Source organism: Pipra filicauda, unplaced genomic scaffold, assembly GCF_003945595.2.
Source record: "Pipra filicauda isolate LSUMZ 115617 unplaced genomic scaffold, ASM394559v2 scaffold34_size3990699_pilon, whole genome shotgun sequence".
In the NCBI taxonomy this organism is placed as follows: Eukaryota; Metazoa; Chordata; class Aves; order Passeriformes; family Pipridae; genus Pipra; species Pipra filicauda.
Window position 1 is genome coordinate 1,893,601 of NW_024104476.1, and position 19,272 is coordinate 1,912,872.

A 19,272-nucleotide genomic window follows, 5' to 3' on the forward strand; every position below is an offset into this window, starting at 1 on the left:
ATCTGGTCCCAACTCCAGTGGGGTCATCGTAGAACACGTTGCACAGGATTGCGTCCAGACGGTTTCTGATTATCTCCAATGAGGGAGACTCCACAGCCTCTCTGGTCAACCTGTTCCAGTGCTCGGTCACCCACAGTTGTTCCTCATATTCATTTTGGTACTCCCGAAAAGAGCCCGGATCCATCCCCCTGGCACCCTCTCTTCAGACACTGATGAGCTGAAATGCGTCGTATACCCAAACACAACGCGACCAACTACGGGAAGATACTCAGGGAGCAGAGAGGAAAGTAACTGCGGCCGCTGGACAAAGGCAGGAAGGCAGCAATTCACTTTAGGAAGGAGAACATACGAAGGACGGAAATAACACCGCAAAAGCGATGACAAAAAAAAAGCAGAAGGGAGGCAGGGAGCCCCCGTTCCACCCGAGCGGCGGGGAGGGACAAGGTGGTCGGTCTCCCCTCACGGGCGAAGGGCGAACACCGCCCCTTCTCAGGCGGGAAAAGCCAGCGCGCCCCTTCTCAGGCGGGAAAAGCCAGCGCGCCCCTTCTCAGGCGGGAAAAGCCAGCGCGCCCCCTCCACGGCCGCCCCACGCCCCAGCGGCCGCGATCTCATCCCGGCCCCGCGGGATGCCCCTGAGCGGCAGGACCCCCTCGTTATCCCGGGATCCCGCTGGGAATCCCCGCCGCCCGCTCCCAACCGTTACTACCATGCCGCCTTCGCGCGCGCCGTTCCTCAGCCGCTGAGTCATTGGCGGAGCGCCCGGCGCGCGGCAGTGACGTACCATGATGGCGGCCGCCGAGCCCGAGCGCAAGCGAAAGGCTCCGGAGGCGGCGGCGGGCGAGGAGCGGGGAGCCGCGGAACTGGGGGAGTACGAGGACGAGGAGGAGCGCTGGGTCGGGCCGCTCCCAGGGGAGGCCGCGCAGGCGAAGAAAAGGCGAGGTAACGGAGGAGCGGAACGTCCACCGGCCGGACCCTGCGTTGGGGAGCGCTGCCCCGGGCCGGGTTCGGAGCGGGGGAGCGGCCCCGGGGGAGGGCGGCTGGGCCCGTGTGTTCTGTAGCGGTGTCTGCCTTGCAAAATGGCCACGCTGTGTGGGAACCCTTCGGGTGCGGAGTAACAGCCCAGGGGCATCAGGGGCTGAGAAAATTGGGGCTGTTCAGCCTGGAGATGAGGAAGTTCGCGGAGAACTCAGCAACCTTTCAGTGTCTGGACGGGGCTACAGGGAAAACGGAGAGGGACTCTTCGTCAAGAACTGTAGTGACAGGACAGGGAGTAATGGGTTCAAATTGAAAAGGGGAAAGTTTAGGTTAAATATTAGGAAGAAATTCTTCGTTGTGAGGGTACTGAGATACTGGAACAGGTTGTCCAGGAGGGTTGTGGATGCCCCAACCCTGACAGTGTTCAAGTCCAGGTTGGAAAAGGCCTTGAGCAACCTGGTCTATTGGGAGGTATCCCTGCCTATGGTGGGGGGGGTTGGGACAAGATGATCTTTAAGGTTCCTTCCAACCCCTTAACATTCTATGATTTATGATTTCTGCTTTCTCTCGTGGACACTATCAGGCTCAGAGCCCCTGCTGTGCAGACTGAAGCCTTGCTGTTTAGGGCTGTGGAGTTCGTCTGTTTTCTGGATCATCGCCCTAAAATGGAGATGCCTCTAGGCTGTATTTTGAGGCATGGTATTGATGACTGCAGCAACTCTCAGCTTTCCAGGTGTCATTGTAAAGTAAATGTGCCTCTAACGATGATCAGCACGTGCAGGTTCAGTAACAAATGCCATTTGCAGGTGTTAACAGGGTGTAAAAATCAAGAGACAAATGCCAAAATCAGATTATTTTGGGTGAGCCAGTTAAACAATGAAAGAGATAGGTGTCAGTACTTGGACTTTAAACTACAAGACCTGGGTGAGATCGTGAATCTCTTAACAACAGGGATACATTTTGTTTTGGAATAAAATAAGGTGGAGAGAACCCTCCGTTTTCTGGAAGTAAATTGTTGATTTTTATTTTTTTCATATATTGAGACAGCTGAGGTAATAGTTGCTTTAAAAGGGAAAAGCAGTATGAGTTCAAGCAAAGTTTGAGTGGTTTTAGTCCACTAAAAATTTGAGTGCAAAGCCACACCTAAAAGCCCTTTTATTATGTTTGCAAAAAATCCTAGCATATTTTAGACTGAAATATGAATAAGCAATTCAAGTAAGGGAGAACAGAAGCTGTACCTTTATGAAAAAAACCTTCCTGATTTTTCTTTTTGTTCTGTGTAGTTCTTGAATTTGAACACGTTTACCTTGAAAATCTACCATCTGCTTCAATGTATGAACGCAGTTACATGCACAGAGATGTCATTACACACGTAGCATGTACTAAGTAAGTATCTTTTTTTTCCAGGCTATTTCTTTGTCAGGGGTGTATTTTTATATATGATAAGAAGTTTTCATTTTAAATGTTTAGTAATGGAAAGTTACAGTGTCCTGTAACTTTTAAAAGTTTTGGGGTTTTTTTTTTTTTGAAAACTAAGTGCAAAGGAAAGGTTTACTTAGAAGGAAGATTAAAAAAATGTTTACATAAACTAAAGGAGGGTCTTAAAATCCTTATCAAAATGTGCAGGATATACAGGAATAAGATTGACTGACTGCCTCTGAAAAAGCACCATTCAGCAGACTGCAGAGATCACACACACTCACGCGCACACACACGTAAATAGTAACTACTGTGAACTAAAATAGGAGTTACATTTACATATTCAGAAAGGATAGTGTTATAATTTTTCAGGGTGTTGACTTTTCATATATTAATCCAGAATGCACTAAAATACCTGTTTACTTTTCCAGGAGTGATAGTACCCATTCAGACAGATTGTCACAGTAATTTCTTAAAAGTTCATCCTCTACAGGGTGTTAATTATGGTGCAGATTACTGACCAGTGGGAAAGTGCATAATGTGTTATCTCTTTTCTTGTTTTTAATTTTCTTTTGTAATTGTAGGACAGATTTTATCATAACAGCCAGTCATGATGGACATGTAAAATTCTGGAAAAAAATAGAAGAAGGGATTGAGTTTGTTAAACACTTCCGAAGTCACCTGGGTGAGAAGTTGCTTTTTCTTCCTTAAAGGGCCTCACTTTTTCCTTCCCATTGATTTTGTTGTTTAAAGAGGGAGTGCAAATAGAGAGACAGATTCTGGGGTTCATTTAGTGCAGTCAGGAATTAATTGATATTTACCTGTCTTCCTTCATTCCTCTGTCCTGTAATGTTTTGCTCCCAGACTGCAGGAGGGATAGGGTGAGAATAAAACATGTAGGACTCTGCTTGCACAGATCCCCTACATCCTTTGCATTACCTTGTGTCCTGCCTGTGGAGAGAATATCTTGGACATAACTTAACAAGGTACATAACAGGGTTCATAAAATCCAGAGGAGTTTAAAAATATATTGCTTTAAATGAAGTTGTATTTTTTTTGTCCCTTGTAGTAAGGAAAAAAGTGCATTTTTTTCATCTGGAGTTATTGTAACTGTAGAGTAAATTCTACATCGTTGTTATGATTATTGGCCGAATTGCAATTAAGAGTAATTTTAACCCAATTTTCTAAGCTAATAAGTACACAGAGTTCTTCAACACTATGCTGAGTGTTAAATAGACTGAACAGAAAATGACGCTCTCCATGGTGTTAGAAATTATCATATGCCTGAAGGAAAAAACCCCTCAGTTTGATATGCTGACTGTTACAGTAAGAAAAATATTTAATAATAGGTAGTAAAAATAGTTTCCTTTTAGAGTTGCAAGAAATATTAAGGTAGGTTCTTGAGCTTAACCATCAGGTTCTCATTATATACAGAAGCAAAATGTGAAAACAAAACCTACCAGGCAAAAATAAGCATTATGAGAAATTTATGGAAGGTTCAATTGCAGAGTAATTTTGAGTATTGTGTAATAGTCTACAGAGTTCTGCTGCATTTTCCCTATTGAGAAATACAAGCTGAAGAGCACCTGATTTTTACCACATCATAATGTTCTCAATTTTATAAAATCAACATTTTAAATTGAAGTAATTGCCATTAAAATCTTTCCCTTATGTAGGTGGTAAGTAGTTCATTGTCACATACCTAAGCCAAAACACTGATAGGATACCCAGTGGTGTTTTGGCATTTTTTTTAATAGTAATTTACTGCATTCAGGTAGTCTTTTAAGTAAAAAAGGTAGCAAAACAGTTGGGAGGCTTAAACTTCAGTAGGTTTTTTTCCTGTATAGTATTGAAATGAAGGATGTCCTTTCCCGTTTCTTAATAGTGTGTTAACCTTATTAACAGGTGTTATTGAGAGTATTGCTGTTAGTTCAGAGGGAGCATTGTTCTGTTCAGTTGGAGATGACAAAGCAATGAAGGTGTTTGATGTAGTCAACTTTGACATGATCAACATGCTGAAACTTGGGTAAGTTACTTAGTTTGGAAGTGTTTGTTTGGGATTATAAATGGGGATCATTTTGCTAAGAGGTAGGTCAATAATTTGGAGTTTTTGATGTTTCTCCCCTCACCCCCTCCCTAAATCAGATGAAGCTGAGTAAATTTCATTCTCTGAAATGAATCCAATGGCTGGAGACTGCCTGACTGAATAGAAAAATTTTGACTGTCTGGAACACTACAAGAGAGGAGTAGGAAAGGCATTTTCTCAGTCTCAAATGTTATGCACAAAGATGTGGTGTTTCTCCAAATGTTTAACAAGGCATAATTTTTTCTGTTGTTTGGCACTGAATTTAGAAATTACAGTCCACTAATGGTTCCATTAGAGAAGGGATTTGGCCTGTATATATCGTCTTATTTGTTGTCATAGGGATACAAATTTCCTTCTTCTGCTAGAAACAATGTTGCTTTCCTTCCTCTTGCTTTTGTAGCATTTTTGTAATTGCATATTTTGTAGCTAAAGGATCTGGGAGAAATAAGAATGTATGTTACTACAATTATTAACAATACCAGAGAAAAACAAGCCCTACACTGTTACAAGGGTGGGTTTGAAGGTTTGGAGGATCAGCGAGTGCTGCATCAAGAATGGTGGAAATACTGGTTTTTTTCACAAGTCTTTTAGCATTGAAAAACTTATTCCTCCTACTCTACTACTTACTGGTTAATTGTGAAACTGAATAGAAGTATAAACTCAGGGAAAAAAGCTTGTGCTATCTGCTTTGCTAGTTACAGTTTTAATATCATCCTCCAGATAATGTACTTAGCCTATAGGAATTGATTCTCTCTTGGCTGTCTGCTGTGGAAAAATTCCAGTTAGCCTTTGTCTTTTGATTTTGCTGGTATTTTCTACATAGCAGCCTTGTACTGTCTCTACAAAATCAGTAGAATTATACATAAGCAAAAAAAAAAACAAAGCTGTTACAATAGAAGATGCCCTTTTTTGTTGTTGCTTGAGACTTCAGGGAAAAATGAGATAGAATTTAAATCAGTTTTGCTTCAGGAATCCTGCGAGAATGCCACCGATAACATTTTTCTGTAGTAGATTCCCTGATTTATCTTTAAATAGATTTTTTCCAACCTTGGTAATCAAGATCCCCATGCTTTATGCTTCCATCAGTGATCTGGACAAGGCTGGCTATTTCTGCAGAGACTTCATACTTATTTATTTGATCCTGTTCTTTCTGGTGAACCTGAGACGAAGTCCTGGTTATGTTTTTCTCTACCAGACAGGTGTTGAAAATCCAAATTATTAGAGTCTATCATAATAGTGTCCTTTAGCGTCTGTTAATTTGATTTGTGAAAGGATACTAAATATGACTTTCCTATGGAAAAGGAATATCATTGCTTTGAGGTCTGCCATTTAGTTTGAGTTCTGGTTCTCAATCTTTGCTTACAGACTGTAAAACAGACGTAACTTATATTATTGAACATATTTCTGTCTTATTTTATTTGTAGAATGTGTTTTTGCAAGTAGCAAATGAGTTCCTTCTTAGATGCATTCACAACTCTTATTGAATACAGGGGGATTGTCTTAATTTTGTTTATATCACTTGGGTTTTTTGTTGTGGGAGTTATTTTTTTGGCAAGATGTAGTTGACCTTTCCTGTAAGTGTATGGCAGAGGTGCAGTTGTCTTCATTTCTAATGAAGCATTAATCACTTAACAGATGGAAGAGAATATTTGATTTCAAGTGTACAGCGTAACTCAACTCTTATCTAACACCATTCCTTATTTCTTTATTTGCTTTCTTCTCCTTCCGCTCTCTGTTGCAGCTACCACCCTGGCCAATGTGAATGGGTATATTGCCCTGGAGATGCCATATCTTCTGTTGCAACATCCGAGAAGAGCACAGGAAAAATATTCATATATGATGGCCGAGGAAATAACCAGCCACTTCATGTTTTTGATAAACTCCATACATCCTCGCTTACTCAGATACGGCTGAACCCTGTCTACAAAGTAGTTGTGTCTTCTGACAAGTCTGGGATGATCGAGTACTGGACTGGTACACCTCATGAATATAAATTCCCCAAGAATGTGAACTGGGAGTATAAAACAGATACTGATCTATATGAATTTGCTAAATGCAAGGCTTACCCATCCAGTATAAGTTTTTCACCTGATGGCAAGAAAATGGCCACTCTTGGGTCTGACAGAAAAGTTAGAATTTTTCGTTTTCTGACGGGGAAGCTTATGAGAGTCTTTGACGAATCTCTGAGTGTGAGTTTTGTCTTGTTTCTCTTTCTTTAAGACATTTTCTGTACTTATTTGAATTTATTTGCCAGCACATTCACCTAAGTTATCATTTGTTTCTAAAAGCGCACTTCCTTCCTATATTTTTCTTGCAGAAAAGGCCTTCCATGTTCTCTTCGTTGCCCTCTGTATTGCTTTGTTTCAAATGAATTCTTACAGATTTATGTTACTTACATAGTGAAACAGGTGTTGATTTTCATCTATTTTCATACTGCTAGATTACATTTTACTAGAAAGCAATTACAGAGAATTTCAAATAATATTGCACACCTTTCTTTGCTTAAGCCTAGTCCTATAACATGCCTATTGCATCATGAAAATAAAGAAAGCATTACTTGTATTTGTTTAAATTCTTCATTTGAGTGGAGTAGTCTCAGTTGAATTTGGTATTTTCTAATCATGTGGATTAGTGTTTTGCTGTATAAAAAGTTTAAAATATGTTAATATAATAGTGATGTGGAGTTTTTTTCTGTAGATGTTTACCGAACTTCAGCAGATGAGACAGCAACTACCAGACATGGAGTTTGGCCGACGAATGGCAGTCGAGCGTGAGCTGGAGAAAGTGGATGCAGTAAGATTAATTAATATAATTTTTGATGAAACTGGACACTTCGTTCTCTATGGAACAATGTTGGGCATTAAGGTCATCAATGTAGAGACTAACAGGTAAGTTCCAATGACACACATTGAGATAACATTTCTGTTTCAAAGTCTGTATTCAGTCACATCTATAGCATATTTAAAACTTGATATGGCTGTGGAGGTCTCCAGACTTTTCGTGCTGTTATTTGGGAACCTTACATTAGACTGTAGAGAAGATAGCCCCATGCTTTATAATGAGTTGTTGCAGATTACAGCTTAGTAAAATAAGGACAAAACATGGCAGGCATATGTGTATTAAAAATGTGTAACCTATTAATCTCTGGCTAACTGGATGGGATAATGTAAAGTTAATGTGGATCATTTAGTTGGGATTTTATTACGTATAGAGGCTGACTGGTAAATTAGGTAGCAAGTTTGAGTAGAGAAACATCTTAATTAATAAATAATTACTTGGAGAGGATTTGGGAATTTTGCTCTGAGTCCTGCAGTCAGAAAGGAGACATTCTGTGACTGTGAGCAGCTGACAGTAGTTACACCTCTTTACATCTTGTACTTCAGGTGCATTCGTATCTTGGGAAAACAAGAGAACATCAGAATGATGCAACTAGCTTTATTCCAAGGAGTGGCAAAGAAACATCGTGCTGCAATCACTATAGAGATGAAAGCATCTGAAAATCCTGTTCTCCAGAATATCCAGGCAGATCCGACAGTAGTCTGCACAGCTTTTAAAAAAAATAGGTTTTACATGGTGTGTGCGGTTTTTATTTAAATTCTTGTATTGATGTTTTCTCTACATTATTTTTTGTTTTTCTCCTTGTACCTTTCTAGTGCTTTTTGTCTTGAGTATTTGCTAAAAAAACTTTCCTAGAGGAGCTCCTTTATACTGCAAGTAAATTCTGGAATTTTTAGCTTGAACTATTTATACATTGGCTAGAAATAGCCTTAATTTTTTCACATTGCTCAAGCAGTTAAATAAATGGGGGTCGTTTCGGCTATCCAAATTTTTATTCTCCAAGAAGATGATATCCTTTTGTTCTAGTTGAAAAATAATTAAGAACATTTAAAAAAACTAACCAGATTTTATATAGAAACAATAATTAACTGTATGTATAAAAAATGTAATAGAAAAAAAATTCAGACCAGCATCAGGACTCGGTAGCAATACAGACATAGCAGGCAACCAAGAAAGATAGGAGTCATTTTCCTGTTCACAATTTGATTTTTATGTGAGATGCAATTAATAAGCCAAACAGACAAGCAAGTCCAGAGAAGGTAGTAGTTGATTTGATAGGTGATAGCCATAGAGGTTAGAGATTGGTCTGTCTGTTATGACTTAGATTTGCTGGTTGTCTACAGTTTCGTGTTAATGTAGTATTGGAATAAGAGGATTTAGTTTGATTTCTTTAGTGCACCTAAACTTTTGGCATGAAACCTGACAAATTTGTCTGAGTATAACAGAACAACCTGACATTCTCTGCTCCTTTTTAAAGAAAAAGTGCTGAACTACTGAGGAGTTCCTGTTCAAAAGGGGAGGAAGTCTAAAGATAATAGATTATAAAAAGTTACTTGGGATTTGCATGTAGTTGCACTGGAATTTGTGACCGTGGAAATGCTGGTAACGCACAGCACTGAAATGCAAGAATACGCCTATGAATTGTCTTCCTACATTTCAAATTGAATTGGATGTTTAGCAGGTTGTTTCTTGGGCACAGAGCATTGTGTAAAATAAGGGGGAAAAAAAGAGATAAGCAAGCAGTTAACATTCTGTTCTTTTGTTCTTCAGTTTACTAAACGTGAACCAGAAGATACAAAGAGTGCAGATTCTGATAGAGATGTATTTAATGAGAAACCTTCTAAAGAAGAGGTCATGGCAGCCACTCAGGCAGAAGGTCCCAAAAGAGTCTCAGACAGTGCCATCATCCACACAAGCATGGGAGATATTCATATCAAGCTTTTTCCTGTTGAGTATGTATTTGGTAGTTTTTCCTCTTGTTTTTGTTCCTTCTGTCCCTGGGGTTGCAATATCCAAGACTTATATTTCAAGCTAGGAATATTTATTTTCTTTCCCGTTTTTGACTGTCCTTGTTTCTTGACAGTTTCTTAATACATCAAGCTAGGAATGTGACTCTTGATGAACAGAAAGTACGGTTAAAATAGGTCTAAATAACAGTTTGGCACACAGGAGTTTTTTAAATTCCATTTTGTTTTATTTAATTATTGGTTCAGGGGGACTGTTCCTTTCTTAACTTTTGTTCGTTCCCCCAACTGCAGATGTGGAGAGGTAACCATACTCTTCTGTGTAAGCTATGTATTAGTGTAAGGCAGAGCTATTTGGTTCCACCTGGAAATAAAGTGATGTTGGCAGCAGCAGAACATTTGACCAGGAGGTCTGTGCAAGCCATAGGAATAGTAGTTGCAACTTCAAAATGTGGCCAGAGTACTACATTTTATGTTATTTCAGGTCCTTTAAGAGCAGTATAACATTTATATCAGCATATAATATTAATGCTGTGTATATCCAAAACAAGGCATACGATATTACCAGAGTTGCTTATTGTTAAGTTTGTCCTTTCTTGTTTTCTAGTATTTTCTCCCAGCTGAGCTTTGAATTTAAAATCTCTTTAATGTGATTAAAACTAAAGAAGAGCATATAGGATATAGGTTTGTATGCCATTTAAGTCTTTGGCCATTTTGTTGTGAAATGAAGTTGTGAATGACTAAGTGCTGCTCAGCAAGAACTGGGACTATAATCTTGTCTGTTCCTTTAGTTATATCACTGGTGCTGTTTTTCATAAGATAGTCTGGAGTGTCATTAAAACCCAAGATAATGTTCCTTGTCACAGCTAGAGTAACTCTACAGCTATGGACTCGGCCATTTTCTCATTATTGGGAAAATGGGTGACTGTAAACTTGTCAGTGTAAATCTACCTTGGCTACTAATGCATTTCCAAAAAATAGCAAAAGAGCTACCACAAAGAATTTTCACTCTGGTAGCATCTCTCAGAAATAAAAAATCAAGTCACAGAGGTTGAAGGGGTTGTCCCTTTTTTTCCATGAACAGTAAGATTCCACCTCTTCATGAAACAATGTTAACAAGTAGTTTCAGAGAAGGAAAACTGGCTGTGCTGACTGCAAGTTATATAATATTAAAACATTTTATATTTAGAGTTTTACTTGTATGCAACACTGGACACCTTGCATGTGTATCTTCAAAAAAGTGTAGAGGTAAAAGAGTGAACAGCTTTCTGCTTAGGAGCATACACAATTATTTACACAATTATTTACAAAATTATTAGTCTAAGTAGAAAGCTGGGGAACCTCTAATCAATTATTCCTTGAACTAGGCCTTGAGGAGATAATTCATTTTCTGACTGTCATTGTTTAACCCCCAGCCAGCAACTAACCCCCCCACAACTGCTTGCTTGCATCCCTCTTGTAGGGATGGAATGGGGAGAGTAGGAATAAGAAAACTTACGGGCTCAGGTAGAGACAGTTTAGTTGGGAAAGCAAAAGCCACGCACACAAGCAAAACAAGGAATTAATTCACCACTACTGTCATGGTTTGAGATAGTCCCAAAATCTAATTCCCTAGTCTAAGCCCCCTCCCACATCTCAACCTAATGTGAGATGGTTTTTTTTCCAGACAAAACACACCAGACTCCAAACAGGGGAAAGGGAAAATATTACAATGACTGTACAAATAAATACTATAACACATTATACACATGATCACAACTATCTCTACCATGACATATGGTATTTACAATGGATCAGATCTCTTCTCCCCTCCAAATAAAAGTCCAGGAGGGAAAGAAGGACAGATCCCTTCCAGTCTCAAAGCAGGAGAATTTTCCAAGGCAGCAGGTTTCTCCTCATGCATGCAGCAGCTGTAACTGGATTGTTGTAGCTGGATCCCTTTTCAATACACACAAGGGGGTCTCCAAGCCCCTCGGCTCTCCTTCGGTCCAAGCGAAGGCCTCACCTGTGGACTGCCAGCAGGGACAAGACTCGCTTCACCACAGTATATCACGAAATGCAGGGGCATCTTCGTGAAAGTCCCTTCCTCAGGAGATTCACCCCTGAGTCAGAACATCTTGGGCAGCATTCAGTTGCAAGCCTTTGCCTCAAGAGTTCTACCAGAGCTCCTGTGCTCTGTCTCAGGCTGCCAGGCTTGTCAGCAGCAACGAGGGGGGCCAAGGTCAACCCCCCCCCGCATTCCATCTGGCCATCCCGGTCTAGCTCCGGGACGTCTTTTGAGCTTCTTAGCTCCTCTCTTTCTCTCCAGTGCTGCATGTCTAAAACTCTTCTCCAAAATAGGAGTCCATGTCCTCCTTTCCCAGAGGTCTCAAAGGAGTTTGGGGGTCTGGTATAGTTCTTACCCCAGCGCTCTCTGTAGAGCTAGTTCTGCTCTCATCTGCTGTTGTTTGCTCTCTCTTGGCTCTCTGTCTCCTTTCAGGAGTTCTCTCTGTGCTGCATGCCATTTGCTGTTTGGTTCAGGTTCTTATCTGTCCTGGCTCTCTGCCACCGTTTCTCTGGTCAGTGCCGGCTGCTGCTCTGCGCCCATGGAGAAAAACATCTCCCGGCATAACTACAGGCACTTAGTCCAGTCTAACACTGTTCCAAGTCTCTCCAGTCCCCCCCAGCCAGGGGCTGGGAGGCCCCAGAGGCCCCGAGGGGCTCAGAGCCCCTTCCTCGTGGCTCTACAACATGGCCACCACTCCAACCAACAACCAAAACTACAACTCATCTCTTCTGGTGAGCTTGTGATATGTTTACGTTTTTGCAGGAGCACCCATTGGACAGAACTTCAAAACTTCCAGGGGTTTCCACCCCTTGGGGTCTACCACTTTTCTTAGCCTCTGGGGGAAAACAAGATCCAAACCACTACAACTACCCATGGACAGGTGTTCCACCATTTCCCAGAAAACAATCCTATATTACTTTGGAAGGCAAAACGCCATCACTCCAAGTGTCCCCCACTTCTTCCCTCCGTTTTTATATGCTGAACATGATGCTGTATGGAATGGAGTGTCCCTATGGTCAGTTGGGGTCAGCTGTCTTAGCTCTGTCCCCTTCCAACTCCTTCTGCAGCTCCAGCCTCCTTGCTGGTGGGGTGGGGTGAGGAGCAGAAAAGACCTCGACACTGTGCTGCTCAGCAACAGCTTAAACATCCCTGTGTTGTCAGCACTGCTGCTGCCTTCCTGTGCGATCATTCAGCTTTGTACTCAACTTTTTGCTTTCAGCTCTGGGTTTGAGAAGGTGGAGGATCTGTTTTTCCCTATTTGATGAAAGCCCTTTCTACACTGAGCTGAAACACTGTTCAGCACAGCAGGATCTTAGTCTCAACTGAAATCCTTATGGCCTTGTCACCAGACAAATATTTATTGTAGCCTTTGTTTTCTATTATATGATTTTAGGTGCCCCAAAACAGTGGAAAACTTCTGTGTGCACAGCAGGAATGGCTATTACAATGGACACATAATTCACCGTATCATCAAGGTAACTTGTAGCAAGTTAATTTTTTGTTGGTTTAGATAATGTACCCTAGTGGTCAGTCCTCTTTGCTAACCCTTTCATTCCTTTTTTGCAAAGAGGATTTTTGTAGTGGCTTTAGAATTCCCTATAAAGTCTAAACAACTTTGATGTTCTAAACAGCTTAATCACTTACTAAAGTTGTTTAATAATTGTACTGCAACTAAAAGGTGGCAGAAAACTGAAAGATAAGTTCAGTTATCCTGCTTGAATTAAGACTTTGTTTCATGTCAGAGGGCATTTCTTGTACGGCTTCTTATTTCTGCTGCACCAAATACAGCCAAAGTGTTTGCAGAAGGTACAGTCAGGTTTCTGTCCTTTACTAGGAGGAACAGTGAGTGAGAAAACAGAAGTTGCTTTTTCACAAGTTGACTTGATTATCACTCAAAAGAGCCTTAAATGCATTTTAACACATTTTGTTGTCAGGTTTGAAGTAGGTTTGAAAAAACGTCACCTGGCATAAAACACTTTTAGTTATTTATTCTATGCAATGATGTAATAACACATAATTTCTATGCAGGGTTTCATGATTCAGACTGGTGACCCAACTGGTACAGGAATGGGAGGTGAAAGTATTTGGGGAGGAGAATTTGAAGATGAGTTTCATTCAACTTTACGACATGACAGACCATACACACTCAGCATGGCTAATGCAGGACCAAATACCAATGGATCCCAGTTCTTTATAACAGTAGTGCCAACTGTAAGTAATATTAAAAGCTGAATTTAAGGCATGAGAGGCTAACTTGATAGTAAAAAATACAGTTTTTCTGATGCAAAAAGGACTGCACTAGTACTATCTAAATAATCTTTCCTTAATATTTTGCAAATAAATGCTGCACACCATAATGTATACTGTGTGGGGTTCACTGAAACCGTCCCTGAAGAAATAGAAAAGTATTTCTGTGAGTTGTGAACAAGAGGCCTTTTGCCTTTTAATTGGACTAAGGGTGACAAAACATTCTTAGGCGTGTTTGCAATTATGTATCCCAGTAACAGTGATTTAAACTTGATGGAAATCTAGGTATTGTGTAGGTTGTTTAGGGCTTGGATATAGTGCCAGGATGTCTCTTTAAGTGTAGCTAACTGTAGCTATACAAAGATGCCATTGTTCAGGTTTGAAGATTTCCTTTGATCTATGTATAATTTCAGAGCCCAAAAGAGAAATTTTGGTATGTGAGTCTAAGAGATACAAGACAATTTCTTAAAGGTAACATGTATTCTTAAACACTTATTCAAAATCCAGTGTCTGTTTTTTTAAAAAAATAGCACATATCTGCCATAGTTTTGAAGTTTGTTAAGTTCTGTCAGTGCCTATATTCAAATTGGGCATACTCTATGAAAATTAATTTGAATTTAGTAGTATTCTGGACTGGCACTTCAAATTCCTCTGTGAAAATAGAGAGACTGGAACAGCACATCTGTGAACTGAGAATACACTTTAAAATAAACTATACAATGCTACTGCACTGGTAGAATGTGACCTCTGTAGTACTTAAAGAAAACAATTGAAAAGGTAAGTTCAAATGCATATGAGTGTGTATTAACTGCACGCCAGTATTTACTTGCATGCTGGTATTTACATAGTATTAGATTCCATAGTCTAGACATACAAAATGTATCCATGTGTACTTAGTCTCTTTCTGTTTTGGTACCTAACCTATGTGATGCTTTCTGTATTAACATGCTTTTTCTTTCTTCTCCTCTGCTCTCTAACAGCCATGGCTAGACAACAAGCACACTGTGTTTGGACGGGTGACTAAAGGAATGGAAGTTGTTCAGAGAATCTCAAATGTAAAAGTCAATCCAAAAACTGACAAGCCCTATGAGGATATCAGCATCATTAATATCACAGTGAAGTAAGGCAGGCGTTGAAGGTTCCTGCTTAAGCAGAAAAAAATGAGCGTATGGGACCCAGAAAGGGACCTAGAAAGAACAGAAACATTTTAAATAATTTCTAGATATAGTGAGTACCAAGACAGAGCAATCACCAGTTTTACAATTTTTAATGTACCTAAAGTGCCCTAATTCTGTATTTCTGATAACTTTGTATTTTAAAGTAAAAACATAAGCATGTTTCTTATGAACTCTACTGTCTTTCTTCATCTTCCATGCAAAACTAAAGATAAACCCCCCCACTGTGTTCCATGATGGTATTTGTAACTTTGTCAGTTTATATGGCATCTTTTATTTTTAATTAATTCTTTTTTTAATACTTTTCATAGTATTGAAATCTTTGACAGAGGAAAAGGTCAGAAATCCTAAACTGCATAAACTCTTCTATCCTATGTCCATGTATCAAAAATTAGATTAAGTTACGATACTGTTTGCTATGACAAGCAAACAATGTAATCTACCTCTGTTCTTTAAAACTGCTTGTGTCCATGTCTTCTCTGTCCAAGAGCAATGATCAACTCTTAGAATGCCAGTGTATAAAGTCCTGTGCAATTTGTTTGGTGTTGCCAATGAATTTTTTTCTTTAAGTGTTTTCTTTCTCATTATTTTAGCATAGGGAGTCTCTTACCTGGCTTCATTTTTACTGGAAGTCCTACAAACATGATTGCTTCTACTGAAAAGCTTTATGTCAGGTGATTCTGATGCAGTTAGAGAACAGAATCATAGAATCATTAAGGTTGAAAAAACCCTGTAAGATCAATAGGTCCAACTGCTAACCCAGCACCACCACCACCACCACCTTCACCATTAAACCATATTCCAGGTGCCACAGCCATATGTTTTCTGAACACTTCCGGGGATGGTGTCTCAACCACTTCGTGGGCACTCCATTCGAATGCCTGACCACATGTCAGTGAAGAAATTTTTCCCAATATCCAATGGTATTTTGAGGCCATTTCCTCTTGTCATGTCACTTATTAGCTGGGAGAAGATACCAACACATACCTGTCCACACATCCTTTCAGGGAAGTTTAGAGAGCAATAACATCTCCCCTGAACCTCCTTTTCTCCTCAGCCGCTCCTAGTAAGACTTGTGCTCCAGACCCTTCACCAGCTCTGTTGCTCTTCTCTGGACATGCTCCAGCACCTCAATGTCCTTCTTGTAGTAAGTGACCAAAACTGAACACAGGATTCAAGGTGTGGCCTAACCAGTGCTGCATACAAAAGGGCCAATCACTGCCCTGCTGGCCACACTTGCTCATCCAGGCCAGGATGTCATTGGCCTTCTTGGCCACCTGGGCACATGCTGGCTCTTGTTCAGCTGCTGTCCACCATCACCCCCACGTCCTTTTAGTTGGGCAGCTTTCCAGCCATTCTGCCCCAGCCTTTACCTCATACCATTGACCTCAGCCCATGATCCAGCCTGTCCAGATCCCTCTGCAGAGCCTTCCTGCCCTCCAGCAGATCAAGACTCCCACCCAACTTGGAGTAATGTGCACACTTACTGAGGGTGCACTCTATATTAAACAGGACTGGCCCCAATGCTGAGCCCAGGGTGACCAGCTGCCAGCTGGATGTAACTCCATTCACCACCACTTTTGGAGCTTGTCCATCCAGCTAGTTTTTCACCCAGTGAAGAGTGCACCTGTCCAAGCCATTAGCTGTCAGTTTCCCCACAGCTACGTGGGAGACAGTGTCAAAGGCTTTACTAAAGTCCAGGTAGACAACATCCACAGCCTTTCCCTCACCCACTAGGCGGGTCACCTGGTCAAGCAGTGCCTGTATTTCATAGAATCATAGAATAGGCTGGGTTGGAAAAGACCTCCAAGATCATCAAGTCCAACCCCTGATCCAACTCCAATTACTTATATCGTGGCACTAAGGGCCACGTCCAATCTCTTTTTAAAAACCTCCAGGGATGGTGAATCCACCACCTTTCTGGGTAGGCCGTTCCAATGCCTGATAACCCTCTCTGTAAAGAATTTCTTCCTAACATCTAACCTAAACCTCCCCTGGCAGAGCTTGAGCCCATGTCCCCTTGTCCTATTGTTGGTTGCCCGGGAGAAGAGACCAACCCCCACCTGGCTATAACCTCCCTTCAGGTAGTTGAAGAGAGTGATGAGGTCGCCTCTAAGCCTTCTCTTCTCCAGACTAAACAGCCCCAGCTCCCTCAGCCTCTCCTCATAGGACTTGTGCTCAAGTCCCTTCATCAGCCTCATTGCTCTTCTCTGGACCCGCTCCAGCACCTCAATATCCTTCCTGAACTGAGGGGCCCAGAGCTGAACACAATACTCACCAATGCAGAGTACAGGGGAAGGATCACTTCCCTGCTCCTGCTGGCCACACTGTTCCTGATCAAGGCCAGGATGCCATTGGCCTTCTTGGCCACCTGGGCACACTGCTGGCTCATGTTCAGCCTCCTGTTAATCAGCACCCCCAAGTCCCTTTCCGCCTGGCTGCTCTCCAGCCACTCTGTGCCCAGCCTGTAGCGCTGCAGGGGGTTGTTGTGGCCAAAGTGCAGGACCCGGCACTTGGCCTTGCTGAACTTCATTCCATTGGAGTTAGCCTATCTCTCCAGTCTATACAGATCCCTCTGCAGAGCCCTCCTGCCTTCCGGCAGGTCGACACTCCCTCCCAACTTGGTGTCATCTGCAAATTTGCTGCTGATGGACTCAATCCCCTCATCTAAATCATCGATAAAGATGTTAAAAAGGACTGGGCCCAGCACTGACCCCTGGGGAACACCACTGGTGACCGACCGCCAGCTGGATGCAGCCCCGTTCACCGGCACTCTCTGGGCCCGGCCCTCCAGCCAGTTCCTAACCCAGCACAGAGTGCCCCTGCCCAAGCCGTGGGCTGCCAGCTTTTCCAGGAGTATGCTATGGGAGATGGTGTCAAAGGCTTTGCTGAAGTCCAGATAGACCACATCCACAGCCTTTCCCTCATCCACCAGGTGGGTCACCTGATCGTAAAAGGAGATCAGGTTGGTCAAACAGGATCTGCCCCTCCTAAACCCATGTTGGCTGGGTCTGATTCCTTGTCCATCCTGTAGCTGCTGTGTGATTTCACACAGGATAATCTGCTCCATAACTCTGCCAGGCACCAAGGTCAGGCTGACAGGCCTGTAGTTACCCGGGTCAGCCTTGCAGCCGGGTAACCCATGCTATGCTGGCTGATCTCGATTGTCCTGCACATACCATGTGATGGACTCAGGATGAGCTGCTCCATAACCTTCACTGGCATTAAGGCTAGACAGACCTGAAGTTCCCTGGACCCTTCTTCTGACCCTTGCAGATGGGAGTTAAAATTGCCAAATTTCAGTCACCTCCCCAGTTAGCCAGGACTGCTGATAAATGATCGAAAGTGTCTTGATTAAGTCTCTTGGTGAAATGTCTTCCTCCAGTTTCATCAGTACCCTTAATGGATCTCATCCGGTCCCATAGACTTGCAGGTGTCTTAACTGATGTAGCTGGTCACTAACCATTTCTTCCTGGATTTCGGAGGCTTCATTTTGCTCCTTATCCCTGTCTTCCAGTTCAGGGGACTGGAAACCCTGAGGACAACTGGTCTTACTGTTAAAAGACTGAGACAAAAAAGGCATTAAGTACCTCAGCCTTTTCCTCATCTGTCATCACTGTTTTCCCCTGCATTCAGTAAAGGATGAAGATCCTCCTTCGCCCTCCTCTTGTTGCTGATGTACTTGTAAAAACATTTTTTGTTGTCTTTTCCAGCAGTAGTCAGATTAAGTTCTAGCTGGGCTTTGGCCCTTCTGATTTTCTCCCTGCATAACCTCACAACATCCTTGGAGTCCTGGTGAGTTGCCTGCACCTTCTTCCAGATGTCATACACTCTCTCTCCCTGAGTTCCAGCTAAAGCTTTCCATTGAGGCAGGCCAGACTTCTTACCCACTGGCTCATCTTTCAGCACATGGGGACACCCTGCTCCTGCACCTTTTTAGGATTTCCTTCTTGAACAATGTTCTGCTTTCCTGGACTCCTTTGGTCTTCAGGACTGACCTCTAAAAGGACTCTCTCAACTAGTTTGCTAAACAGGCCATAGTCTGCCCTCTGAAAGCCCAAGGTGGAAGATCTGCTGCCTTCTCTCCTTCTTCAAGAAGCAAAACCTTATTTGTGATCCCTCTGCCCAAGAGAGCCTCTGACCAGCCCTCTGCTCACAAACAGCAGGTCCTCAGTGAAAGCTCAGGCAACTCCTCAAGCTGTTGCCAATCTGTGTCTAGATACAGTCCTGTTACTACGCTGCATAGTTAAGTCTACTCTAAAACCAGTAATATTTACCTTGGCTGTTTATGTTCACATAATACCACTGCACTCATAAAAGACTCAAGAGTTTACAGTTCTGGTAACTTAATTTATGAATTGAGATATGATGCATGATAATCAAAGTCAGTCTCTCAAAAGTTGCTGCTGCCACCAGAAAGTTTACCTTTAGTGAGATAAAGGATCTTCATGGATCATTAAGAAAAATTCTACGGTAAGTTAAATGTAGCACACCTCTAATTTGAGATAACCTTAAAAAATC

The 19,272-nt window shown here is 41.8% G+C and overlaps 1 protein-coding gene across 3 annotated transcripts; it reads left to right on the top strand.

Annotated features, from left to right (window-relative positions):
* Positions 1 to 749: 749 nt before the first annotated feature.
* On the top strand, positions 750 to 14,924 carry PPWD1 (peptidylprolyl isomerase domain and WD repeat containing 1). Of its 3 annotated transcripts, none has more exons than XM_027732367.2 (11): positions 750 to 939; positions 2,259 to 2,361; positions 2,979 to 3,079; positions 4,300 to 4,420; positions 6,222 to 6,669; positions 7,178 to 7,368; positions 7,864 to 8,053; positions 9,089 to 9,270; positions 12,723 to 12,804; positions 13,358 to 13,540; positions 14,557 to 14,924. In XM_027732367.2, exons 1-11 carry the CDS (start codon positions 783 to 785, stop codon positions 14,698 to 14,700), a joined length of 1,902 nt encoding a protein of 633 aa, XP_027588168.1. In that variant the 5' UTR covers positions 750 to 782; the 3' UTR covers positions 14,701 to 14,924. The 3 variants fall into 3 exon arrangements, with proteins under 3 accessions (XP_027588168.1, XP_039240330.1, XP_039240331.1); XM_039384396.1 differs by having other exon boundaries at positions 852 to 939; positions 1,559 to 2,361; XM_039384397.1 differs by lacking the exons at positions 750 to 939; positions 2,259 to 2,361; positions 2,979 to 3,079 and adding an exon at positions 3,158 to 3,380.
* Positions 14,925 to 19,272: the final 4,348 nt, after the last annotated feature.